Source organism: Cyprinus carpio, chromosome B2 (genome assembly GCF_018340385.1).
Source record: "Cyprinus carpio isolate SPL01 chromosome B2, ASM1834038v1, whole genome shotgun sequence".
Classification (NCBI taxonomy): domain Eukaryota; kingdom Metazoa; phylum Chordata; class Actinopteri; order Cypriniformes; family Cyprinidae; genus Cyprinus; species Cyprinus carpio.
This window is the reverse complement of record NC_056598.1, coordinates 17,889,886-17,917,767: the sequence shown is the minus strand read 5'-3', so window position 1 is coordinate 17,917,767 and position 27,882 is coordinate 17,889,886. Positions and strand designations below refer to the sequence as shown.

General features: G+C 37.1%; 1 protein-coding gene across 4 annotated transcripts; it reads right to left on the bottom strand.

Moving 5' to 3' along the window:
- Positions 1 to 478: 478 nt before the first annotated feature.
- si:ch211-106h4.4 (MAM and LDL-receptor class A domain-containing protein 2) lies at positions 479 to 27,291 on the bottom strand. 4 transcript variants are annotated; one of them, XM_042718438.1, is made up of 51 exons: positions 27,153 to 27,291; positions 26,457 to 26,585; positions 26,103 to 26,231; positions 25,918 to 26,017; positions 25,537 to 25,699; positions 25,159 to 25,402; positions 24,285 to 24,407; positions 23,641 to 23,768; positions 23,330 to 23,564; positions 22,987 to 23,255; positions 21,875 to 21,965; positions 21,578 to 21,718; positions 21,211 to 21,336; positions 20,259 to 20,386; positions 20,014 to 20,182; positions 19,786 to 19,905; positions 19,542 to 19,699; positions 18,763 to 18,858; positions 18,581 to 18,671; positions 18,373 to 18,495; positions 18,186 to 18,288; positions 17,922 to 18,072; positions 15,796 to 16,021; positions 15,539 to 15,665; positions 15,297 to 15,429; positions 15,122 to 15,200; positions 14,846 to 15,010; positions 13,874 to 13,999; positions 13,550 to 13,765; positions 13,315 to 13,434; positions 12,972 to 13,124; positions 9,360 to 9,448; positions 9,102 to 9,275; positions 8,800 to 8,997; positions 8,527 to 8,635; positions 7,782 to 7,904; positions 7,598 to 7,694; positions 7,271 to 7,430; positions 6,994 to 7,108; positions 5,025 to 5,168; positions 4,744 to 4,931; positions 4,424 to 4,589; positions 3,517 to 3,738; positions 3,238 to 3,416; positions 2,783 to 3,011; positions 1,973 to 2,132; positions 1,779 to 1,893; positions 1,548 to 1,668; positions 947 to 1,037; positions 799 to 868; positions 479 to 705 (listed from the first exon to the last, which is right to left on the bottom strand). In XM_042718438.1, the coding sequence occupies exons 1-51, from the start codon at positions 27,178 to 27,180 to the stop codon at positions 616 to 618; spliced, it is 7,230 nt and encodes a 2,409-aa protein (XP_042574372.1). In that variant the 5' UTR covers positions 27,181 to 27,291; the 3' UTR covers positions 479 to 615. The 4 variants fall into 4 exon arrangements, with proteins under 4 accessions (XP_042574372.1, XP_042574371.1, XP_042574373.1 ...); XM_042718437.1 differs by having other exon boundaries at positions 26,457 to 26,588; positions 27,153 to 27,272; XM_042718439.1 differs by having other exon boundaries at positions 15,297 to 15,426; positions 26,457 to 26,588; positions 27,153 to 27,272.
- Positions 27,292 to 27,882: the final 591 nt, after the last annotated feature.

The following is a 27,882-nucleotide window of genomic DNA, read 5'->3' as shown; positions in this document are numbered from 1 at the left end:
GGAAAAAGGAAATAAAGGAAGTCTTAAAGTGAATACTAAATCACATCAAAACTATTGAAGTTCCAAACCCATTTCCAGTACATCAGAAAGTTCTTGTAATTTGCCTAAACTAAATTGTGAGTGCAGTCATATGATATGGTGTCATATAATACAAAACCAAAGAGCCCTATATATTGCATTAGTGGTTACTGATAATATTTTCAGCCTTATAAAGTAAAATTTAAAGAGCTGGTTTGCCAACACTTTAAATAAAATGTTACCGGCACATTAGTAGAAATGTAACTTATTTCAGCATGATGCAAAAGAATCATTGTTCTAGGTGGGGTACATTTAAAAAAAAATCAAAAGTGTTAAAAAAAAAGAAAATGACACTTGATATGCCTGAATTTACATGACAGTCAATAAGGTATAACTTAATCTATAAGTATATAAATGTAGAAGTTATATAATATATATAAGACTGCAAGAATCACACATATATTGTCAATGAGTCATTTTATTGTGTTTTACATCACATGGTGTCCTCTCAAGTTTGTGCTGTGTTTAAAGATATACAGAGTAGATGACATGAGATTTACAAAGATTTATTTCTGTCTATGTCTGTGATTCTTCATCTTATGCGAAAGATGTGTCATTTCCATCTGCTGAAAAGGAAATATTCCCCAAGTCACTGGAGTTGCCGTCCTCTCCTGTAGATGTTAAACCCTGGCAAAAATAGCAATGGAAAACCTCAAAGACAAATTCTTACAACACGATATGCAGATTAGTGTATGTTTATAGCCTAGAAAAAATACTCACAGTCATGTTGCAGTCAAAGTGTCTATAAGAAAAGTTACTATCAAGTATGTTATCTTCAAGTGTAGATTCCCTGTAAAGAAACAAGACATTTCAAAGATGCTTTTCATTTTTATCTTAATAAACTGTTCATGTAGCGAGTAGTACATACCTTTTTGTTTTTTTATTAAGCACAAAAAGGACAGCACCAACAGTAAATATGACAAAAAGTGTCACTCCCACTCCAACTCCAATACCTACAGCTAAACAAACCAAATATTTGAGAAAACACATGCTGTAGGATCTGACAAGTCACATTTTACAGCACAATCTTATTAATTTACCCAAATACATATGAGCAGTGTTCAAAAGTTTGGGGTCAGTAATTTTTTTTTATAAGACATTTATAATGTTACAAAAGTTATGTTAAATTTCTATTTCAAATAAATGCTGTTCTTTTGAACTTTTTGTTCATCAATGAATCTTGGTTAAGATGAATGAATCAATGAAAGATCATTTTCCACAAAAACATTAAGCACCACAACAGGATCATGTGACATTGACGACTGGAAAAAATCTAACCAACCACAAACTTTTGAATGGAAGTGTACATGTTTATGTCACAATTATAAGACAATATTACGGTGATGATAAAGCAACATTAACAATTAGAAACGTTTTCAATTCACACTCCATTGGCAGGTGTAGCAAAAAAGTACATTTGGACCCTGCTTGTGAGATTATGTAAGACAGGCATGCACTCATATACTTACTGTCATGGTGGTGTGGAGTCGGAGGGGTGGTATATGAATCACAAGGCCCGGGAAAGATGTGAATATCATCGATAGCTATACTTCCTTTGGGAGCTTCTCCCTTCAGGAATTCAAATATAAACTGTGGAGAGAGGAGAAAAACAATGATGTACTGTACAAATGTTTTGTTTTGAGTGAATCATAGAATGATTCAAGTTGATCCTGTAAGGTCTGCATGATGGAGTTTGATACCCAGAAAGGCTCTCGGTATGCTACATAGACGTTGGCTTTCCTCCACACATCGCCCTGATCTCCTGACTCCTCCCATACTATCTGGCCAAACTTATTCCCGCTGTTATGGGCGGTCCTGGGAAAGAATCGTCTCCATGAATTGTGATCCATGTACATATTCATAAAAGATGTTTTTTTTGGCCATGGTCTTGTACCTGTTATTTTTGTATAACTTGAGCGTTCCAACATTGTATCCATACATATGATACCAGAATGTGAAGCAGTGTCCTCTGCTGTCAGGGGTGAATATCTCACTCAGGATCATGGCAGTGTCTCCCCAGGTCCCCACAGAACTGTCCATATAAAGGTAATAACCTAAAAACATACGAGCATCACTGTCACTGTTTACCCCTGGTATTTTCATGTGCATTAAATGAAAGTGTCACCACTTGTGATTATATTTTAACAAAGGCTCTGATTTTATAACTATAAAAAAATTACTTAGTGTTACGACATGCGAGTTGATAAAAGCAGGCCAAGTTTGTTGTAAATGCAAATTTTGCAAATCATCAAAGAAAATCCTGTCTTTTGAATCATTTACTAAAAAGACCTGTTTAGATTCAATAATTTTTTTTTTTTTGTCAGTGATCTTTTCCATTATTTTACTGTGACAATAAACTTCTAGTTTCACACTATCCACAGCCGGAGCAACTTTTCTCTGTGTACTGATATGAACTAACACACATGTGTGAATTATATGTTTATGCACATATGTTTATATATGTTTATCATAGTGTTTTTGGGTAAAATAAAGACAACATTTTGCTAATTTATCAAAACAAAATTTAAATAGTGTAGTTTGACACTATGATCGGATTGCTTGAAAACAGATCTTAATACCAGGAGTAAACAGTGCCACAGTTTCTTTCCCAATTCAAAGAAAACACAACATCAGATATGTCTATACTTCCTTCACAAACCAATTCTAACATTTCAAGGAAGCTCAGTGAACACTTTCAGTTCACCTGTGGAAGTGTTGGTAGTGTGATCCACACTGGGTCGTGTGTGATTTCCAGTGCCTGCTTGGGCTCTGAGCCAGTCAGCATCATCCTCCTCCAACAGATTCATCCAGCTGCAGAAGTTTACCTCAAAGTCACACTGTCCTGAAGCAGTGCAGGGATAGTCTGAAAACTGAACATCATCAAGTGCTATGACTCCCTGTTCAGTTTGGCCTGTAATCCCCTCCACCACAATCTGAAAAGACAGCTGTATTAATGAGGACACTCCTGCAGTTCCACATCATTAAACTCAAGGGTACAGACTGTAGTTTAATGAACAGATTTGTGCAGCTTGTGATCTGTGACTACTGTACAAACCAGTGACAGCAACTGCATATAAATTTGAGGCCATCATATGCAATAATCTGTGATTGTAAGTCTGAAAATATGTGATCAGACAGAGCGCTGATTCAGGGACTCACCCTGTAGTTTGACCCTGATACGGTAAGAGGAGTCTGAGCAAACCTCCACAGTCCACCCTGTTCTCCAGACTGGGTCACCAGCAGGGGCCGATATTTGTCTGAGAACTGCTGATACACATTTAGGGTCCCAGTGCCCTGTCCCTCCATGTAATACCACAGCTGGAGACACTTAGCATCACCTGGAAAAGAGGATTGTTTCTTTCATGGGAGTTTTCTGACTCTCAAGGTAATAGTTTACAAATTTCACAGTTGGTATAAAGAGACGTGATTCTCTCTTGCCTGTTTGAAGCAGAGGGGATGTCATTCTAGCAGTATGTCCTTGCACATGGGTAGGCGCACTTTCCACATAAAAGAAGTATCCATTCGTTGTGTTGGTTGTATGATCAAAACCAGGTCTAGATTTAGATTGGACATTATTTCCCGACACTCGGATCCAGTCCAGGTCATCATCAGTCTGCTGTATCCAGCCACAATCCCCCTCTTCAAAGTCACAAATTCCCTCTGAAACAATTATGGGTTGGTAATATTCATAAACGTTCATTTAGAAAAATGTAAGGATGTGCCGATATTAAAATTCTGTCCAAAACAATATAATAATAATAATAATAATAATAATAATAATAATAATAATAATAATAATAAAAAATAATAAATAAATAAATAAATAAATAAAATCAATTGTTTAAGTTCAATAAGTTCAAGTGAATTCGGGCATCACAACATTATATATATATATATATATATATTTACTGTTTACCAATAAAAAAACCCCTCTAAAAATACAACCCTCTAAAAATATAAAAACAGTTAACTGTAAATGTTCAAAGATATATTGTTGTTTCACTTCTTCTCAAACCTAGTTATATAAAGGATTATCATAAGTGGAATATTTAAAAGTAATGCAATAAAGGTTTATGGTCAAGATTCCCTTAATCAAATTAGCCCTCTCCAGGCTCACATTTTTGCATGGTATATTTAAACAAGTTGTTTTTGTCATTAATCAGTGCCCTAAAATTGTCACTAAGCTCACAGTTAAAATTTTGATTCTGAAAATGCCATCTAGATAAATACTACATTATGTTACAGCTGTGCCAAATGCTTGTGGTGCTTTAGCAAGCATCGAGGACATTTCAACAGGACAGTGTGAAAAACAACAGACCAAATGCTAAGCTATGTTATTAATTACCTGTGGGAGCACAGGCACCTTTAGTGACAGATAAATCATCTACAGCAATGTGACCAGACAGCCCTCCAACTGAAGCCTCAATTAAAATCTGATGAACTTCTGTCAGTTGCACATGACTCTGAGCCATATGCCATTCATTCCCCTGAGAACCCTGCCTTTGCCACATCTACAGTTTTAGGGGGGAAACAAAAAAATCTGGTTAGTATAAAACATTTTATAAGAGTAAAGCATTTATATTGTACTATAAAAGCTCTTCTTACATGTGAAATTAGAAAAAAAACATGAAAATGCCCCGAAAAAGTTATTTTTGTGAGTCTTACTGATGTGATGTGGTTGGATGAAATGTCATATATAGACATTCTTAGTGATCCCACTGTTGCTCCGAACATGTGATACCAGAACATGAAGCAATACCCATCAGGTCCAGTTGGGGGAGACAGAGGAGACTTCAGATGAGCCGTATCCCCCTTTTTGCTGTGACTCGAGCTCTTGATGTACAAATAATACCCTGTAATAGAGCAAGATACATGTGATTAAGACATAATTAAGACATGTGATGATTGAGCTGATAGTGACATGGTGAAAATGGTTGTTGGCTCACCATTTCCACTGGTGTGGTCGCCCGGAGGACCTGCATTTGGGGTCTCATTAGGTCCGCTCCATCTCTCCCAGTCTAGGTCATCTGCAGCTCCCTGGATCCACCCACACAAGTCCTTCTCAAAGGAGCATGTGGCCAAGGAAAAGTCTGGAGTACAGGAAAATTAAGGCACAATCTCATAACAAAACTTCAAATTTAAAAATGCAAAGTACCTTTCAAACGTTTTGGAGTCTGTCATTTTTTTATGTTGTTATGAGAAATATCAAAAGCTAACTAAAGAAAAATTTCTTTGATCAAAAATACAGTAAAAACAGTAATATTGTGAAATATTTGTACAATTTAAAAAGTACTGTTTTTTATTTTAATACATTTTAAAATATAACTTATTCCTGTGCTGGCAAAGCTGAATTTTCATTACAGCTGCTGATTTGGTGCTCAAGAAACAAAAAATATCAACCCCAAAAAAATCTTTACTAACCAATAAATCAAAAAACAATTATTAACACAATTAACAAAAAAACATAATAAATTATAAAATTAAATATTTAGTTACCAGAGCTGGGTAGTAACGGATTACATGTAATCTGGATTACGTAATCAGATTCCAAAACTCAAGTACTTGTAATTAGAGTAAACTACTTTTTAAAATACTCGTAATCAGACTACAGTTACTTTTTTATGGATTACATGATTACATATTATTTACACAATGGTAATAAGTTGTTTACAAATCATTGATTCTCCTAAATTTCCTTATTTTTAACGTTTATATTTTTTCATAATAAACCTGCCGTTTATATACGTTCATGATTCTTCAAGTTTTTCTGGCGGAGAGGGGGAGGGGTGCCAGAATCGCGCCTTTAATCACTGGATGTACTGACATCATTTCATAAAAAAAAAAAAAAAAAAAAAAAAAAAGGAAAAATGACAGTGTTCAGTGTAAGCTCTGCCTACCAAGGATGAATTTGCTGTCCACTGAAATCTTTGACCTAGCAAAGTTATTGCTGGGAATTTCATGTTCTTTAATATTTTTTTTATAATGTTGATTTTTCTTAATTGTTACTACCTTATGCACTTCAGGTGTTTTGAGATGAAATATTGGACTTAGAAATTGTCTTTTTAATATATATATATATATATATATATATATATATATATATATATATATATATATATGATGTTTTTCATTGATATAGTCATATACACTTTTAGAGGTTTTTTTTTTATTAAATATTTGACCTAGCAATTATATTGTTGTGAATTTCATGTTTTTCAATATTGGTTTTTGTAATGTAGCTGTTTTCTAAATTTACTTAATTATAAGTAAATATGCTTTAAAATCATAAGATGTGATTTTGTTTTATTTAATGTTACTAGCAAACACTAACAGCAAGGTACATTAGTGTTTGTATTTTGTAAGTATTAACTGTCCATACATTGCACTTTAAAAAGAAGCTATTGTGGCTCTTGTTGGTGAATTAAATATATTTTTTGGACTATATTTTTTCTTTGTATCTGTCAAAATAGTACGAGATTAGGCTAATTCAATTTATGTGATATCAAATAAGGGTTAGCACAAATGTAATCTAAATGTAATCCAAAAGTAATCAGAATACGTTACCAGAAATGTGTAATCTAAGAGATTATATTACTGACTACAAATTTTGTCATGTAATCTGTAATCAGTAACTGATTACAATTAATAAGTAATCTACCCAGCTCTGTTTATAACATTATAATTGAATTTACTGTCACTTTTGATTAATGTTATGTGTTCCTGTTAAATGAAAGTATTGAAAAATGTACAGACCTGAAACTTTAAAATATTTGTGTACAGAAGTAGTCATAATATTTCACTATTAATTTCTAGAGTAATGCCATGGCAAGGTAAAACATGATAACCTTGTGTCATATAAAAGAAGCAACAGCATTATACAGCTCAAATCTATGTTTCATCTAATTTCTAACCCACCTGGAGGTTGGTAGTCTTTCTCACAGTTGTGGAAGGAGATATCATCCAGGGCTATTGTCCGAGTTGTAGACCTAGAATCATCCTGTCTGAGTGAGGTCTGGCTGCTGAAAATGATTTAAATGGCACACAGGAAAAATATGTCTATATTAGTGCCGAAAACTTGCCTGAATAAGTGTATGAGGCAGGGATCCTCGAGGATTAATCTTCAAAGACCAGACTCATGATTGCATGTGTACAGTAAGTGCTTTGCATCCTACACACATTGACATTAGCATACCCTGTAAGGCTGCTCTTGTTTGCCCAGTGGTAAGTGTTCTGGGACCCATTGAGCTGAAGTGCTGCTGGATCGTGACCAGAGCAGCTTCCTGTCCTCCTCTCCCTTCTGCAGGATCAAGCTGAGATTGCCTGCATTTCCTGCACCCATGAGGAAGTGAAACCTAGTGAGCAAGAGATAAACAAGAGAGGACAGTTGGGTACAAGGAACAGGATTCAGTGTTGTGTAATAGAAGTATTTGTTTGTTTCACAAAAATATCTTACATGACTTTTTTTTATTAAAAGCATCTTGTCACTAATTTTGCACATCATCATTACAAATGAACTCACAGAAGTTGACAGTATCCAGAGCTGATAGGCAGGGATGGGCTCTGAAACACAGCCTCATTCTTAGATGGATCCATGATATATGTCTGCATGTAGTGCCCTGAGTAGAAGTAAAGGGTAAAAAAAGGAGATGAATTGTATTTATTATGTACTGTTCATGGATTGATCTAGTATTGAATTACATTACCTGTTCCAGTGTTGTGGTCAGTGGGCAAGTCTGTGTTGTTTGAGGCCTTCACCCATTGCCATTTGTTAGGACCTACACTTATATCACTCCATTGACACTGTCCATTCTCAAAATTGCATGGACCTAGAGAGATACAACAATAATCATACTACTACCAATACTTTAAAAAATATATATAATATTTAATATATAATGATTAATAATATGATATAATATATAATGTTTAATAAATTACAATTTTATATTTAATTTTATATATAAGATCTATGTGATCTAGAGAATATTTAAAATTAATTTTGACAATTACATTGAATTTTTTACATTTGTGACTTTGGATCACACAGCCAGTCATAAGTAGCATGGGTATATTTGTAGTAATAGTCAAAATTATCATTTTTTCTTTTATGTCCAAAATCATTAGGATATTAAAAAAAGATCATGCTTCATGAAGATATTTTGTACATTTCCTGCCTTGAATATATCAAAATTAAATTTTTGATTTGTAATATGCATAGCTAAGAACTTCATTTGGACAACTTTAAAGGCGATTTTCTCAATATTTAGATTTTTTTTTTTTTTTTTGCACACTTAGATTCCATCTAACGGAAAGCTTATTTATAAAGGCAATAATAAAAAAAATAAAATAAAAAAAAAACCCTTATGACTGGTTTTGTGGTCCATGGTCACATTTATTCTTCCTATAAATAAATGAATGAATAAATGAATGAATGAATGAATGACTCACCGCATGTTTCTTCATCTTCCCCTAATGGGCAGTCTAGGACATAATTACACTGAGTACCAGCTGCAATGCACGTTACACCATCTGATCGCCAGCAGTAAAACTCATTCTCCTGAATTTGACAAACCAAGTCTATTAGCAAAATGATACAGATTTCACAATACTTTTTTCAAAAATGAAAGAAGCAGCAAAAATAACTATGACACAGTTACACGTCATCCTTGTACGCAAGTCAGTGTATACAATACAGTAGAATTACATCTGAAATGTCCTAACCTTACAAGGGTTGACTGTTGGTGAAGCTGGAGGAGCATCAGTCATTGGTGTTGCTGTAGCTGGTGTCATTGTTGGCTCAGGTGTGACTGGCAGCTCACTGTTGTCAGGATCATGAGCACATGTCACAGAGAAGGAAAGATCGTCCACCGCTGTCTGTGGCACATGGGCCTCATCTATTGCCACATACTGGAAAACAATCTGAAAATAAAATTGGGTCAGATTTATTTATTTTGCATGATTACAGTAGCCTATTTAATGCATGAAATTATGTAAACGACTCATATACTGTAACAATCTCTTACCTTGCTCTTAACTGAAGTAGAAAAGGTGACTTCCACTCTGTGCCATAGAAAGCTTTGTGTCACAGTCTTGTCCCAAAGAATACGGTCATCATCTCCATTACGAAGCGTCCTCAATATGACTACTAGCCTGGCAGATGTGCTATTTTCACTATGAGAATAGTGGTAGAACCTCACCTGCAAGAACAAGGTGCATCAGTACATATGAAAGAGGCTGCATTTCCCATTATTTGATTGACACATGACTGCACAGTGACTCACGGTGCAATCAGTGCTGGGCAGCAGGGTGCTGGCGATGATCTCTGCTGTCTGGATCTCACTCAGATCATGTGCTGGAGTAATATAATGACCTGGAACATGTCATAGCCATTTCATTATAAGAAGACAATAATATCAGTGGTACATCAACCATTTTATATATTGCTATAAAACAAAAACTCGTCTCAGGTTACTTATGCAACCATGGTTCCTTGAGAAGGGAACGAGCCTCTGCGTCCTCTAGAGGTTGCTGACTGTTGTCTGAGGCATATCTAAACACAACAATAACACTGGCTGGCACACTCCCTTTCACTACTAAATGGGAAAAGGAACTGGCGCATTATAAACCAAACTGGGACTGGATTTGGGAAATTATTCCAATGATGTCCAAAAATCTTGCCCACCAACTAGTACACTACAAATCATCCACAAGGCTTATGCTACTCCATATGTCCTGCACAAAATAAAGCGCTTGCCTTCCCCTTTTTGCTCACTTTGTAATTCAGATACTGTGGGGACCTATATGCACATGTTTTATGAGTGTCAACATTTTGGTAAATTTTGGGATAAGGTTTTTCAAGTCTTGACTGAGCTGCGTGACGTGGTTATCTTTAAATATCCCAGTCTTTGTCTGTTGAATGATGATGCTGAGCTCAATCTGAATGTTAACCAGTGAAGGATCCTCCACACTGCTCTAACTGCAGCCAAAAAGATCATTTTAAAAATCTGGCATGAACCCATATCCCCAGCATTTTAAATGTGGCTTATAGAACTCAAAAATGTAGCATTGTTAGAATGCACAACAGTGAGAATTAATAAATCCAAACCAAAAACACATGGGCAGAATTTATTAGGAAAATCTCCCATATAATATCTCATTAGAGCAGCTGTACTGTTCGCTCTATAAGTCCAGGAAGAAGGAGCAGTTGGAATCTTAGATCTGTGCTGGTGCTATCTAATTATCCTCCCTCCCCCTCCTTCTCCACATTTTATTTATTTTTATCTATCTATTATTTATTTATTTATTTATTATGGTTATTTTATTTTTTATATATGCAAACCCGGCGCGACTACAGTACAAAAGAGTGCCGGAAGCACACGTCATCTGCTTCTTCATCTGAAGCTGCATACCCTGAACAACTTACCTGTTAAAGGCTGGGCTGGAAGCCCGAGCCTAGGGCAGAGTTCAAGGCTTGCAATCAGAGGAAAGAGATTCCTTTAAGGGGATATGGTCAGGTGTCTAAAAACCCACCAGACCCTGGCCTGTCACACAGGGGGCTACCGCCAGACCTGAATGAGCTTGCTCAAAGAACTGGCTTGACAGATCTTTGGTAGCAACACCCTGCCCAGAAATGTATCAACAGGGATACATAAGTTGAGTGGAGCCCAAGGTGAAAACAGGGGCCTAAATTAACCTAGAGAAAGGGGAACGAAGCTGACAGCGTGTAACTCTTACCAATAGGATTTTAGAAAGTGTGCAGAATGCATAGCTTGCAAACTTACCACAATGTGGATTTTTAGAGAGTGTGCAGAAGTTCAGCGTGTGCACTTGCCATAGCATGGATCTAAAACACTGTTGCTTAAGGGGTAACCGAATCTGTCATTAGACCAGCCTAGGAACCCAACGTAACTGTGACACGCTCAGGGAGCAACAGTTAATTCAGCAGGAGACTGCATGCTCAGAGCACATGTGGATTGAAGGCGTATCTCATGGAAAACAACCCCCCGTGTGAAGGGAGTATTACCAACTATAGCAGTCACAGAACAGACTCCGGAGCATCTGCTTACAGATGCCCAGAAGGGAGCGGTGTGCTCGCAAGAAATCCTTCATGGTGAGGGGAGCACAGCTAGCTCACTTAGCAAGCAACCTGCCAGGGAGGCAGAAAATGGCACAGCAGCCTGGCATGACTCCTATCCGGAGCTAAAAAGAGCAAAGGCCCAACTTCAAAAATAGAAGGGGGACTCAGATGCTCAATCTGAGAGTGGCATGCTCATATGAAACCCCCTAGGGTGAGGGGATCACTGCTAAAGTCAACCAACAAGGAGTTCTGCTTAACAGGGAGGCGGAGAGAGTCTTAACATCCTGAGGCTGCTACACAATGGAGCTCAAACAAGTGGAGGACTCGATGAGAGAAGTCAAACATTTCTACAGGGAACAACAGGGTCCCAAGATAGAGGCAACTGACCAAGGAGACGACAGAGATGGGCCTAAGAACTCAGTTTTGTTGCAAATAGAGTTTTCAGGAGCAGCACTCTGAGCTCTCAGGCTGAGGTTGGCCCTTACAGCACATACTGGGAGCGACTCATAGCAAGTGAATTGGGAAGAAATGGAAGGCTCACTTGAGCTGGAGGGCTATGGCTAGAAAGATAACACTCATAGAGGTGTGGCCTCGAGGCGTCACTTTCTTGGCCAGCTTCCATGGCAAGTCAAGCCTCGCCCTGGTCGTAATCCATAACCTCAAGCAGCTCATCATACACGGGGCAGGAGGATTGGGAGGATTTAGTCTCAACTTCTTCGTCCTCATCTGACATCTCCTGCTCATCCTGGCTTGGAGCCAGCGGAGCACTAGCTGCTTGATCAGATGATGTAAGAGAGAAAGCATTGTCATCCAGCAGCTCACTCTCGTCTGTGAACGATGAGTGCGAAAGGGAAAGACCCTTTTTAAACTCATCAGCCAGGTCCACCTGCAATCCCCACGAGTTCATTTTCCTCCGTGCTTCAGTAGTGGAGGGTCCTGAACCACAGGAAGCTGATGGCTGTCCCTCTTTCCTCGAAAAGGGAGACAAACGAGAGCGGAGCTTTTTCATTGGAAAACGCTCACAGTTCACGCAGACTGCCACCCTCAAGGACATCGTGCATGTGCTCTTTGCCCAAACAAAAGACGCCAAGATTGTGTGTGTCATCAGGTGTCAAATAACGAGGACATGGATCCACACACTTCTTAAACACATTACCAGTGCTTGCCATGGTAAGGAAGAATAATCGGTCTTACCAGAAATGCAAGCTTCAACAAAACAGCCTTTGAAGACGAAAAAGAGGATGATGTGTTCTCCCGGCATCCTTTTATACTGTGGTCACACTGGGTAATGACATCAAAGGCTGTCGCAGGCCAATGTTATTGTCTTGTTTGGATGTATGCTTCAGACACCAGTCACGCTGAAGGCGTTCCCCATAGCGACCTCTAGAGGATGCAGTTCGAAATTTCCTCAGAAGGGAAACAATGTTTATATTCTCTATGGTATCTTTTGTCACTTTTATAAGTGACTTGAAGTTTACCATATTTTTGGGTAATTTACACTAAGTTTGGCCATTACTTCAGTCTTCAGTGTCACATGATCCTTCAGAAATCATTTCATGCTCAAGAAACATTTCATATTATTATCAATGTGGAAACAGTTGTGCTGATTAATTTTTGTGTGTTTTTTTTCAGGATTCTTTGATTAACAGAAAGTGCATTATTTGAAACTGAAACAGAAAACTTTTGTAACATTATAAATGACTTTATTGCCACCTTTGATCAATTTAATGTGCCCCTGCTGAATACAATTACTCCAAAAAAAATCATAGTTTGAACAGTGGTGTATGTGCTTAATTTTGAGGAGGTATTAGTGTACCTGCTGCAGTATTGCGGGTGTGATCTCTTGGTGGTCCATGCTTAGACCAGGCCTGTTCTCCTTTCTGCAAAATCCAGCCAGCTTTCAAGTCATTCTTTTCCCACGAGCACATGCCATGCTCGAAACTGCAGCGATGGGTAAAACCCTTAACATCTAGACCGACAAAAACCAAGATACAGTACAGTTCCTCATTCTATGTAACTGTCCTGAGGACTTCAAAAGTGCTTTCGCAGCTCAAAAAAAACAAAAAGATCATGAGAGAACTCTATTTTTAAACAGACATCACACTCTGTCTACAAAGCATTATATTTTATCCTAATCCATGAATAACCCAAAGTCATACCACAGAGTTCTTCATCTGTGCCATCACCACAGTCATCGCTGTAGTCACACACTCTGTTCGGCTCCACACACACTTTGTTCAAACATGTAAACATGCCCTCTTGACAAGATTCTTGAGGCCCTGAAGAAGAAATAATGTACAGTATGATTGACTAATGTCTTGAGCCATTACATGCCATGGTTAAGGTTACAGTTATATGACTGCTGCAGATTAAGTTGATGTGTTTGTAACCTGCCTGGCAGAGTGCAGTTGAAGAAGGAGATGTCATCTATAGCAATGTCACCGAGCTCACTGTAGGTTCTGGTAGCCTCGAAGAGGAGAGTGAAAACTTGATGTGTGCGACCCACACTTAACTCTGCCCGATGCCACTCATCTCCATGATTACCAGACATCCACCACAAGGGTGTCCTCCTTGTGCCCTCCTGAAGGAACACTTTCAGTTCCCCAATGCCTGGCAAAGATGAGATAGTGCAGATAAATGAACTAGAGAATCAATATTTTAGTATTACCAGAAATACTGTAAAGTCTCAATATTAAGCTTAAAGACATCTATTCTTACTCTCTCCAAACATGTGGTAGTAAAATTCAAATAAACACTCATTGCTGGCCTCTTTCATGGCGGGACTCTGTAGAGCAGCATAGCTGTTCTGCTCACCACGACTGGCTTCTACTGTCATGTACCAGCCTAAAACAAGTACATGTTTTTATTAATTATATGACACTGATAACATTCTGTCTTTGCATTATATATTAGGGGAATTCTGACTTAGTCCCTCGAATCAGTTCGTTTCAAAGAACTGGTTACAAAGAAAACAATTGAGCAATTCTGTATGTCATTATGCAGTCCCTAAACCCAGTGTGGCATTCCACATGGTCTAAAACACTCCAATGAAGCCATATCTGTGTACAGTATATAGAGTTTTTTTTAAATTTTTTATTGAGCTGTACTAATAAGGGTTTCCGTTGTAATTTAATTTATTCCAGTTCTGACTCATTGACTCATTAATGTCTTGAATTCAATGCTATTTCTAACCAAAATATAATTTGCATTTTTAATTGACAATACTAAAATTACTAAAGTTTATTTTCTTTTCATTTACTTTTTTTTTCATGAAAACTGTTTTCAACTTCGATAATAATAATGTTTCTTGAGCACCAGATTGAGCACTGGAAAGGTGCTATATAAATAAAATGAATTATTTTTATTAGTAGTAAATGAGCATATTTGAATGATTTCTAAAGGATTGTGTGACTCTGAAGACTGGAGTAATAATGCAGAAAATTCTACTTTGACATCACAGGAAAATGATTTCAACAGAAAACAGTTACAGTACTTTGAATTTTAATATTTTGTTGAATTATTTCTGTTTTTACTGTAATTTTGATCAAATAAATGCAGCCTTGATGAACATAAGAGACGTTTTTCTAAAATATACATATAAAAAACACTCACCTACACCAAAATGTTTGAATGGTACATAAAAAAAGTGATAGATTTATTCTGGGATCTTTGTCGTCTGAAAGATTTTACCCAGCTCTGTGCCAGTAGTGTGGTCCACTGATGGTCCAGTGTTGGCGGTCGTTGTACCATTCTGGTCCCTTTCCCAAACAAACTGCCCAACACTGATATCTTTCCATTCACAGGTGCCTGTCTCGAAGTCACAGCCAACAAACACTCCACTTTGCACACTGGTGACTGAATGTAAATCAAAAAAAAAAAAAAAAAACATTAACCATTCCTTAAATAATGCTTTAATAATACAAAACTATTCTTTTTTCACTGTGTAGAAAGCACTGAGCCATTTACCTTTACATGGCCCATTCGTCAGTCTAATGTCATCCACAGCGATGTAGCCTTCACTGCCCGTTTGAGCCTGTATATGAATCTGATATTCAAGGTTTACAAATGTTACATGGCATGATTACAAATGGATATAATATAATGGTCAAAGCTTTCCAAATAATAGATGGGTATTTCACACCTGAAAGGGTTTGGTCTCAGCTATAGTGACAGAGACATTTTTCCAGTTGCTCCCTGTGCTTTGTGTTTCAAACAACAGTTCTTGCTCTGTTGCACCTGAATCTAATAGCACTCTTAGGATTCCAGGGTCACTGCTAATAGAAAAGTGCACCATAAAAACTGCATTAATCACACCTGACAGTCCAACAGTAGAAGAGAAGGTGTCTTTAGCTGAAGCAAAAAAATGGGAAAGCAAGAGCAGACCTTCCATTCATATGGTACCAGAACTCAAAACAAGAGTTACTGGTTGGCTGGATCTTTTCTGAGATCAGCACAGAACTGCTTTGTTGGCCTTGCGTGTTCCTCAGAGATGGGCTCAAAAGAAACTTGCCTGAAAGAGCAACAGGAAAAACAATGATCGTCTTGTGTTGTGTCGAATCAGCTGTCCTGATATATTATTTGACTTGTGAAAAATGTTTGCAGTATCAACAAACACAACAGATAAAGGGGTAAACTATTACCATCTGCAGTGTGAGTAGTGTAATCGACCAAAGGACCTCTGTAGTGACCGTCTGCATGCATCCAGTCATGTCCATCTCTGACGCCATTAGCAACATTCACCCATGTACACTTTCCTGACTCAAAATCACAACTTCCTCTTGGGCAACATGCTCCAATTTTAACTGAGACATCATCCAGAATTACAAATGACTCAGAGTTTGCACTGAGCTCTGCCCTGAATGCAACCTGTGTGTGAATGCAAAATAATGAATAAATGCAGAAAAAACACATACCATACTGTATACAGTACTTCTTTCATAAGCGAGGATATTAAAATGCAGAAACTGCATGTGTTAGGCATTTTGTTTGTTACTCTGAAAGTAATATTTTGAAAAAAGCAAAGGAAGGAGAGACTGAATCAGGTAAAGAAAAAAATTAAGACTCTTTATGACCAAGAAACAACTCAAGAACAGAAGAAGAGCAAATAATTTGGACCAGGGCCCGGTTCCCCGATAACGCTCACTCTTAGCGCACTAAGAAGACTCGAAAGATATATCTTACCAAAGTAATCACACGATATTGTGATGGGTAGACGAACTGGGTATCCCTCGCTAATCATCCACCCTCCTTATCCCGTTGTGCCACTTGTTTGAATAAGTATGTTCTCAGATGGTATCCACTATCCCCGAGGAACAGGCTCTGACCAAACCCCTCTCTCTCCACTTGTTCACCCATATGTACGCCTGATCAATCACTGATGGATTGGCGATAGGGATGAGTGTGCCATCCACCAGGCCCAAGACTCTGGGGATGCAAGCAATGGCATGACAGCCCTGGTGCACCTCCTGGACCTCCTGACGTGTTGCAGGCAGCCGGATGTAATCCCCGGCATGGTGCAGAAGGGCGTTGGTGACAGTGTGGACGCACCTCCACAACGAGGTCTTGCTTAGGCCGTAGCCCTCTCCCACGACCTCGATTAAGCTCCTTGTAGCAAAAAAACCTTAGCGCTGCAAGCAGTTGGACTTCAGGGCTTAAAGCAAAATTCCGCCACGTTAACCTGCCAAGCGCAGGTTTGAGAAGGTCCAGCAGCTCCATAATGAGTTGTCTTGGGAGGCAAATTATTATTTTTTTTTAATATAGCCACGTCAGGCAAAATGTCAAAAGGGCTTAAGTTTTGCAGAATAAAAAAAATTGACATGGACTAAACGGCTCCGTGGCCGACGTTGGATCGCTGCCATAGTTGGTCGCTTACTGGACACCACCATGCTTACCCATTTATAGATCTTAGCCATTTAGAGCCAAATTGTTTGCCAGATTTTAATTATCAAAAGTGATTGCCAATTTAAACGTTTTAATGACGTTACGAAATAGCCTAGACTAATTACCACCATATTAGTTCTGATACCAAATAAAGTCAACTTCATAAATAGGCCTGTATCCATTGCGAACATATTTTATTATTAGTCTTAAAATATCCATACCATAAAATCATTGTTGAGCCACAACATTGTCAACATACCATAGTTTGACTTGTACTGCGCTGCGCTGATTTCTAAAGACTGCTGCACAGTGGCGGCGACTAGCGTCTTGAGCTCAAACAACGCTAACAGAGAGCTTACGAATGGTCCAGACCAACCTTACGAAAGTGTGACTTACAGAAGATATACTTAGCGTACGAACATGTCGGGAATCGTGCCATAATGTTAAGAGAGAGGTTAAGCAATAGGTTAAGATCTACTTAGCGATAAGAACGTTTAGGGAAACCGGGCCCAGTTCTTTTATTGAAACAATCTGATTCAATGATTAATTGACAAATTGCTACTTGGCTAGGGTGGGTATCAAAATAATCAGTTAATAGATTATCTTCTTTTATGTTCCACAGAATTATAAAAAATTATATAGGTTTGGAATGACATGAGTGAGTAATGAGAGATCACAGAATTTTCATTTCTGGGGGAACAATCCCTTAAAAAATTTGAACACTTTACTTGCATGGCTTTAAAATGTCTGTGTGTCTGTGTGTGTGTGTGTGTGTTTCCCAGAAAACAATGTCCTACAAGTTTTATGACAATATGAGGATGAATAAATAATGACAGAATTTTTATTTTAGAAGCAAATACATATTAGAAAATTAAAAAAAACTCACTCTGAATTCAGAGGGAGATGACACAGTGACTTCTGCCACCTCCCAACTATCAGAAGATGTTCCAGAAAGAGACCAGAGAGCTGGACCCAGCTCCCCATTCAGAAGAACATGTACTGAAAGAGAATCACCTGAGACTGCAGACAGCCAATACCTACAAACAGGCAAAACATCTTGCTGAATATTCTATGACTGATTGTTAAAGCTGAGGAGGAGCTTAACTACAAATCTGTCCCGTAATGGACAGATATAAGATTATTAGCATACCAGAACTGCACGCAGGACTCTGTAGATGGGCTATACTCTGGTGTCAGAAAATTTGAAACCACTGGTTTCTCAAGTTTGGCTCCAAGCACAGCCATTGAATGGCCTGTAAAGTGACATAAATACAGTACATAACATGGATTATTACATGACTTAAATCCTTTCACAACAAAAATGGTTATTTACTCACCAAGTTCAGTTCTGTATGTATGGTCTGCATGGCCACTGCTGCCATCCACATGGAGCCAGATAGGGTTGTCAGTCACATCGGACTCAAAGCCACAAAGTGAATGAGATTCGAATCCACACGGGTCTTTGGGAGAGATATCACACAGGAGGGCTTTAATGGCTGAGAATGTCTGATATCTGGATAAGATGCTTTGAACGCTTTGACTCACTGTGCTCTACACAGGCTCCTGCAGTCACTCTGAGGTCATCGATGGCTATGAAGCCGCTGCCTCCTACTGCTCTGATCACTGAGAACTTCACCTGCACAAGGTGATAATCATACTCTACTTGTTGGTAAATATGTATAATTGTGGATTGAGATTTAGACAACATTTCAGTGAGCAACTCTTACTCGATCAACATCTGCAGTACTAATGGAAACTTGTGCGTTCAGCCACTCAGAGGTCTGGGAGCCTCTTCTTGTCCATGCAGTGGTTTGCATTGTTTTCTGAAACCAGCAATACTCATGTTTTAACATGACAAAGGTAACTTTTTGGCCTTTGAGACAAGATTATCTGAACTTCCTTTGAAACAACTTTTAAAAATATGACTAATTAGAAAATGAAACTAGTTTTATATAGCTAATATAAATACAGTACATATATATACATTATATGCCACAAATTCAGCTTTGCCATCACAGGGATAATTTATATTTTAAAATATATTAATATCATATATTAAGTATCGTATAATATATTAAAATAAATTGTAATAATATTTCACAATTTTAGTGTATTTTTTATAAAATAAAGGCAGCCCTGGTGAGCATAAGAGCCTTCTTTCAAAATATACCCTTTTGGCTAATAGTTATTTTTATTGTTTTAAGTAATTATACATAATATTAGTATATTATGCAATTTTGCTAAGAAAATTGATAAATATTGTGTTTAAAAGAAAAGATAAAACTACCTATTGAAAAAGGAATCTTCAAGTACATTGCTATGCAATTATACCTTTTCCCTAGCTACAGTATATTGAAAGTACTCAGAATGTTTAATTTCTACATAGGATATCATTTTCATGCAATATTCATCCGAGTTTAACTTTTTTTAAAAAGTTATCTATCATCCAAACAAGTGTAAGATTCATAAGCAATGAAAGCAATGAGACATTCAATGTTGAATATACCGTCTCAACAAGCAGATCTAAGTTTCCAAGAGATGCTCCTAACATGTAGTACCAGAATCCAATACAGACGTCAGTGCTCTGAATTATCATTGGCGTGGAAATGACAGCTGCCTCGCTGGTTTCATGCTCTCCAGACATATTTACAATAAGATAAAACCCTGCAAGAGAAAAGATGAAGATGTATGACAAAAAATTATAGACTTATCTGCTCTGTCCATTTAAGAATGAAAAAAATGAATCTTACCATTGTTGTTTTTTATGGTGTGGTCATATAAAGGTCCTAGCAATGGCTCATTCACCTGTCCACCCATCTGATGGGTCCAGTCTAATCCATCATCTGTCTCCTGGACCCAGTCACATAGTCCTACAAGCAAACATCTGGAATATTTAGCAAACGGCTCATGATAAACACACATTTACACTTGTATATATACAGTAGTACACATCCATGTTTTGATGATATGTCTCTTACCCTCCTGAAAGTTGCAGTCCATCGAGGACGCAGGTGGAGAGGTGGGCTCGGTTGTGGGTGCAGGTGTTGTTGGGGTAAGATCAGAGCAGCGTGTGTTCCTCCTGATATAGATGTCATCCAAAGCAATGACCCCAGAGTCTAAGAATTTACGCACGGCTTCAAACACAATCTGCAAACAGTGAAGTTTAAGTCAACTGCTGTTAAGTATCTGTATACTGTCATGTTTTTGTGTACCCGCCTCTCACCTGGTGTCGTTCAGATGATTTGTAGTCAACAGTGAGATGGTGCCACACATTCTGCTGATTCCCAGTTCGATTCCACAGACAGCGTAGAGAACCAGACTCATTTACATAAACTGCTAGTTTAAGCTTGTCTACAACAATAAAACCAAAATATACAATGAAAGAAAAATTATAGTGTTTATACTGTCTCAATTATTCGTAGGAATAGACTACCCCAATGAATAAATTTAAAAGAATTGTATAAATCCTTTTGATCAGTGATTTCTTTTATCTGTTTCTGCTTTTTTTTCCTGTTGTAATTATGACATGCTTGTTTTTAAACTTTTATTTATGAATAGAGACAACTTTTATTAATTAACCAGAGTTTATTTTCTGACTCCAGAGGTTTCAAGAACTATATGTGCTTTAATAGAAACAATAGTTATTGAGAGGAAATATATATATATATATATATATATATATATATATATATATATATATATATTAATTCCATCATATATATATTTATTACATGATTTCAGTTTGCATCTTGATTGTATGTGTTTGATTTATTTATTTATTTAGCATTTTACTTAGGGTTGGGTTTAGGGTTAGGATTAGGGTTAGGATTAGGGTTGAATTATGTTAATATATTAACATTAATTGAAATACTTTTAAGTCATCTTGTGGCCACCTTAGGAGTTTGCTGAGGCCACCTAGAGGGCCCCCGGATGCTTAGTTGAGAAACACTGTTTTAGAATATTCTAAAAACCCTCAATTCTATCTTCCAATTATTGGGAACAGCAACAACGACTGGAAATAAACTAACTGCTGTAATAAGCTAACTGCTGTAGCCAAAGAATGCAAAAGAAGTGTTTTTTTTTTTCAGAACACTTTTGTCATTCCATCAGGTGCTTAAATGACATAATATAACAAAGTCTAAAAGCCACTTAAAGCTCTCTACAAAGACGCTCACCGCTGCCCCACATATTCATGTGGTACCAGAACTCCAAACAACCTTGAGATTCAGGCTCCATCACCTCACTCTGAAGATGAGCAATCTGATCTGTTATGGCACTTGAGTCAAAGGCCATGTAGTGCCCTGGATAGAAGAGAACCAGTGGATGTCAAAACATATAGCAGCCACTTAAAGGGCTGTTAGACCTGAATAAGAGCAGCTGGTTTACAATTGTGGCACTCCAAATATTACAACCCTTTGGCACCTTTTACTTTCCTGTGCTGCACATGTGCCTTTGAGTGTGATTCAAATAATTAGATTAAATAATTACATAAAAGGAGCATTATCCTGATACATACAGTATTAAGTAAGTGTTGATATTTACCTATGGCAGTGTTGGTGGTGTGGTCAACCTCAGGAGCAAATAAAGTATCACTGGTCCCAGAGGTCCAGCTCCAGTCAATACTGGAGACACTGACACGAGTATTCAACCATCCACACATGTCCATCTCAAAATCACAAAACCCTGAAGAAAATAATGTGCAGTGCTTCATTTAGATGGTATAACAGTCACATTGTTGTCAAGTGCTTTGAGAGGTGAATAGATGTTAATGAATTACTTTACTGCTTCAAGATCAGAAGCAATGAAATAATGTTGTGATTATGAAAGTTGAGGACTCACCATGAGGTGGGCATGGTTCATTTAGGATTGTTAGGTCATCAATACCAATGTCATGCTTCTGATCATCTCCAACTACTGCTTCAAAAACGACCTGTTCTCCAAGCAGAAAACCAGAGGCTGAGACATGACTGGATTACATGAATGAAAGATACACATTTGTTTGTGTGCAGAATTCAACTTTTGCTGGTTAGCTTTAGCACTTAGCACCCTGCTGGTAGAGGCTATATAACTACACCTTTATGTGAGCAAAACACCTCTTTCTCCATTGACAGACATTCAAAAATACAGCATGCATTCTGTCAAAATTAAAAAGTGGCCTGACAAAAAGACTGTAGTGATTTTTAATATTGCTTGTTTAATAAAGGGTATAAATATATGACCACCTACTGTACACACCACTGCACATGCAGGTCAGATTTATTGGCCAATAAACAGTATTGTGCAACCAGTACTTCCTACCAAATTATTGTATGACCTTGATCTTTAAAACTGAAGTTAATATTTTTCTAAAACTGTATTTCTCACATATCATACTGTGCTTATGGCTCTACTTTAAAAGAGATATTAGCAGGATGGTTGTATGAGTGTATGCACAGACACTTTTCATGTTTATATCGAATGTTCTGTTAAAAGCAAGCAGAAACCATAATCAAAAACTCTGCCAACTGCAATGGGCCAAAACCTCCCAGTGATAGCCTTTAATTCCCATTTTAGCAAAATATGTAAAATTACAAAGGAGCACTTAAACAAAATATTTATTTAAATTAAATAATTACAGAAAGTGTTTCAAGTTAAATCAGTAGCCTGATAAAAATGTTTCATTATACATGGAGCTGGTCACCACATGGAGGCTGACATTTGGAGATCACATGACCATTTAAATACTACACTCTTCATGTTGTCACCACCTAATTGTTACACACTTTCACTCCTATTATAAATGAATCATGTCTGCCTGCTTGTAAAGCAATGAAATCTAGAATCAGTACCTAACAACTTTTGTTTTAGATTAACGCTGCTATTAGTCAGTTTAAGTCCCAGATGATAACACACTGTAAGCGCAGTGCAATATTTAAAATATTAAGTGCACCTTTAAACTCATCTACTCGCACCTTATATGGGCTGTGAGGACTTATGATCGTTGCTCTGCCGTGTCTCCAGTGTTCTCCTTGATCTCCACTTGCACTCCACACAGGTATTCGAGATCTGGGATTTTGTAGCTCCTGGACATAGATGTTAAGAGAACCCACATCTTTTCCATTCATGTGGTACCAGAACATCAAACACTCTCCGTGCTCAGAGGTCGGTTGATGGACATCCATCAGTATGCTGCCTCTGCTGTCTTTGGGGTACTTCCATAGCTGTGCACTCAGGTAAAAGCCTATGGATAAAACAACATGAATTATAATCACATTGCCGGTATTACTATGCTGTAACAAAGGTGGATTTTCAGACCCTTATTGGTTGCTAAAGTATGGTCCACTGCAGGGCTGGAAGTGCCAATGGCCAGTTCTCCATTGGTTCGAATCCAGGCAAAATCAGTTGTAGGGTCGGGCTTCAGGCCACACAGAGATCCTTGGAAGGTGCATTCCCGCTCAGCTGGACAGGACCCATTTATACTGCTTGACACATGCACGTCATCTATGGCAATGTAGCCGCTAGCGCCTTCCAGGATGCCCTCAAATATAAACTATTGGATGCAATGCATGAGAACACACGTACATACTGTATACATCCATGCAGGTATAGTATGTGTGATTCAGTACCTGAATTGGTTCTTCAATGTCTGCGAAACTTAAGTCCACAAAATGCCACTTGTTGCCTTGAGTTCCTGTCCTCATCCATATAAGCGTCTGGTTTCCATTAGCATGCTTGGTGATGAATCTGAGAGAGCCTCAGCAGTCACAGATACCAAGGATTATTAGAACTGTACTGTAATTATTATAATGCATGTAAATATGTACATGTAAATAATAACATGCTTTAACAGAAATACATGTTTGACTAGTTTTGAACTGTACACATAAAGAGTATAAACAAAAGCTATCTATCTGACCAACACAAAAAAATGACAGATTTTGTTTTGTGAAGATTATGTGTTGATAAATAAAGGTGGCACAGACCATTATTTGTGCGAATGTGTAAAGAATATGTGGTCAGTAATGTCCATCATTACTAAATTAGTGCTTATTAGTACAGACTAATCTGTACCACAAACATGAAATCAATATTGACCCTATATATTTTCTTGTACATATTTCTATACAGGTTTCTGGTGTTATTGTGCATCATTTGTTGGATTCCCCCATGAAACACAATCCAATCCATTGCTGATGGATAAAATCAATTCACACTCTATACAGTAATTCCTTCATCAAAGAGCATGATGAGAGATGCCATTTTAACTCACCAATGCTTCCACCGTAGATTAGATACCAGAAGCTGACACATTTGGCCTGTTGTGGAAAGCTGATTAATCTGGCTGTTTTAGGTGGTTTGAAGGACCTTTGTGGTGCTATGTACATAAAATAGCCTGCATAAAAAATATTTGTTTAAATTAAAGTAAGTTTAATGCTCTCAGAAAGTCAACATTTTACAGATAGTATGCCTAATAAATTATTTTAAAAAGAGAACATTTAGAACCTTTCAACCTTAAAACCTTTAAACCAATAAAACAAGTTTTTTTGTAAAGTCTAACAATCATGCTAAGGTTACAGAAACATACAGTATATCATGCAAAATGATGTCATTCAGTGCAAAACAGTACAATATTTTTAAATAGTTTACTGTTCAAATGTATGAGGTCAGTAATTTTTTAAAGAAATTAATACTTGTATTCACCAGTAATGCACAACTGATTTAAAGTGACAGTGAAGATATTTATAATGTATAAAAAAAATCTACTTCAAATTAATGCTATTCTTTTTAACTTTTATTTTAATCAAAGAATCCTGAAAAGATGTATTATGATTTGTTAAAAATATTAGACAGCACAACTGGTTTCAGTAAAACATTTCTTGACCAAATCAGCATATTAGAATGATTTCTGAAGGATCATGTAACACTAAAGACTGGAGTAATGACTACTAAATTTTTGGCTTTGCCTTTACATGAATAAATGACATTTTAAAATATATTAAAATAGAAAACAGTTTTTTTAAGTTGTAAAAAATTTCACAATGCAACTGTTTTTACTGTTTTTGATTAAATTAACGGTGCTTTCATGAACATATGAGACTTCTTTCAAAGTCTATAAATATATAAATTATTATATGTATATCTACCAGAGCCAGTGGTGTGATCATGTGTAGGTCCCTGGTAATCAAAGGAAGGGTTCTGTCCATATTCTCTTTTCCATTTGATGTCAGCTGACTGGTCATGGTACCAGGAACAGTCGTCTTTCTCGAAGTCACAGCTGAGCTGGTCTGAAGCTGCAGGAATGTCTCCCTCTGCACAGTCTGTCAGTGTAATGTCATCCAGCATGATATCCTGATTTCCAATGAATACAGGATCCACAGAAAATGCAAGCTGTGTTTTTGAAATTGAATTAGAAGTCATTAACACGTGAAGAACAGTATATGCAAATAAATCTGTAACACTCATCCAATTAGAGTATCCAAAAAATGATCATGATTAAGATGACTGTGCTTGCAGTGCATTACCTTTGAGCCCAGAGGAAGATTACCAATTAACAACGAAGCATTTTCCCAACCGTCAGTCTGGCCCTTTTTAATTGACCATAACTCTTCAGGTGAAGTGTTGCGGATCAAATTCAGGGAAAATTTGGAAGAGGTACTTGCAGTATCATGGAGATGATACCAAAAGCTGAAATATAGAGTCGCAAAGTTGTACTCTCATTCTTAAGCATTGAAATAAATAAATAAATAATAAAATAAATAAATAAATAAATAAAAGAATGAGAATCTAACTAAAGAAAAAAAATGAAAATAATAGTAATAAAAAATCCAATGTTTAGAAGTATATACAGATAAACACGCAGTGAAGCCTTGACTTAAAACTGGTTGTTTGTGCTGCTTTTGCACCTTAGCTTGCATCCGAGTGCAGTGGCCTGGGGAAATGTGTGCTCCAAAATTGCTGTTGACCAAATACCTGGATTATCACCTTCTACATGCATAATTCCACCTATAAATAATACATAAATCTAAATATAAAAAACTTCACATGATACCAAATCAAGTCCAGTGATTGTCCTAGTCCAAAGGCCTACCCCATGGTGATCCTGTGGTATGGTCCACACCAGGGATAGCACTGACGTTTGCCATCTCCCGTCGCCATTTAAACTTATCATAACTGGAGTCCTTCCATCCGCATGAATGTTCCTCAAAATCACAAGAGCCTGTGACGAAGGATATTTCTATATTGTGAATTTAGCATCACGTTGTAAAGCTGTAATTTTCCATTTATTTGCATGCAATACCACAAAGCAATGTTACAGTTATAAAGGATTCTAGTTTTGTAGTTTTCATATTACTACATGACAAAGACTGTATGTGTTATCAGCAAGGGAAAATATAATCTGATGCGATGAGAATAAGGGTGAAATATATAACACAATAACTACCACAGAACTCTTCATCTGATCCATCTGCACAGTTGGGCTGGAAATCACACACTTGCTCCATGGAAACACAGTCTTGAGAATCAATACATTGGAACTGTCCATCAGGACAGGATGCCAAGCCCATTGAAACTGCATAAAATGCAAAATGTATAGCATTGAAAAAAAAAAGAAAGTAAATTGTGCATTCTGCATTTTTAGAATTCTATTGTATTAAAATGTGAGCGTTAAAGTGTCAGATAAAACTGTATGCACACGTAAACATTTAGAAGCACATACTCATTATTTATTATAACTAAATTCTAATAGAAAAGTCATCAAAAGCATGAAATGCCTCAGGGTGGGAACTATGCAGCAATCTTTGCCCTGATAACACATTCTCAATCTCAACGCTATGCTATGCTACTTTGAATACCCTGAGCACTTTACTTCCTTTACTTCAATCTCTATTCTGATCCAGTTCATTTAAGCACTGAGATATTTTAAATGACTCCTAAATGAAACACAAATTCAAACAGACATATCCAGATTTTTGACTGGAACCAAAAAGGATTTGAAATCATGAAGGATTTCATAAAACCACACATTATGCATGCAAAATAATCATTATAGAACATGATGACATTCCTGACCTTTACACCTATATTTTACACATCTATTTTATCAAAATTTAAATAAAACAAAAACATCTTGTCTCACCAAGCAGCAGCAGAAACAGTCCTCTCATTTTGTAGAGAACGTGGATGAAGAGGTTCTCAATAACCTACCATTCCTCCAAATGTCTCTTGTGGAGCCAGTGGAACAAGTCACAGAGACTAGAGATCATTCCTTATCTAGATCGTTTATAATGAGGGATGCTTATCAGTGTGCTTTAAAGTTCAGTGGACCCAACAACCTCAAATGCAACTTTTCACCTGTCAGCTTTTTATAACTTCCTGAGGCCAGATAAAAAAGCACACTGTACAGCAGTATTACAGTCAGTACTAATAGCATTCCAACAGCTGTTGAGATTTGGTCCTTATGGTTTCCTTTGAGTACTCTGCTGAGAATGATCCTTAATTTATCCTACTTATATGCTGAAGTTCTAATATTTCAGAAAGTAAGATAAATCCGGCAAAGCAAACATTTGTTTCATTTGTTAAAATGGTCATAAAAACAGCCTCTCTATAATTTTGAATTCTGCTGTACTGAACAATAAAATCCTTTAATTTATTGTTTCTTAGAACTAGTTTCCCCCAGACACATTATTGAGGTGAAACTGGTTGAATTGGTGAGTTTTTGTTAAATGTGAGCCAAAATCATCACAATTAAAAGAACCAAAGACTTAAACTACTTCAGTCTGTGTGCATTGAATTTATTTAATACACGAGTTTCACACAAGTTTTTTGGAAAACTAAAATATGGTCACCCTACATTAAAAGGCACAGCT

What these genes read in the sequence shown, in the direction of transcription:
- si:ch211-106h4.4 (XM_042718437.1), bottom strand. Translation starts at nt 27,180, where the DNA reads ATGAGAGGACTGTTTCTGCTGCTGCTTG. An exon ending in ACATTGAAGAACCAATTCAG is followed by an intron (nt 23,565 to 23,640) that starts GTACTGAATCAC and finishes TGCATCCAATAG; the next exon opens with TTTATATTTGAGGGCATCCT. An exon ending in GTCCTCACAGCCCATATAAG is followed by an intron (nt 21,966 to 22,986) that starts GTGCGAGTAGAT and finishes CTTGGAGAACAG; the next exon opens with GTCGTTTTTGAAGCAGTAGT.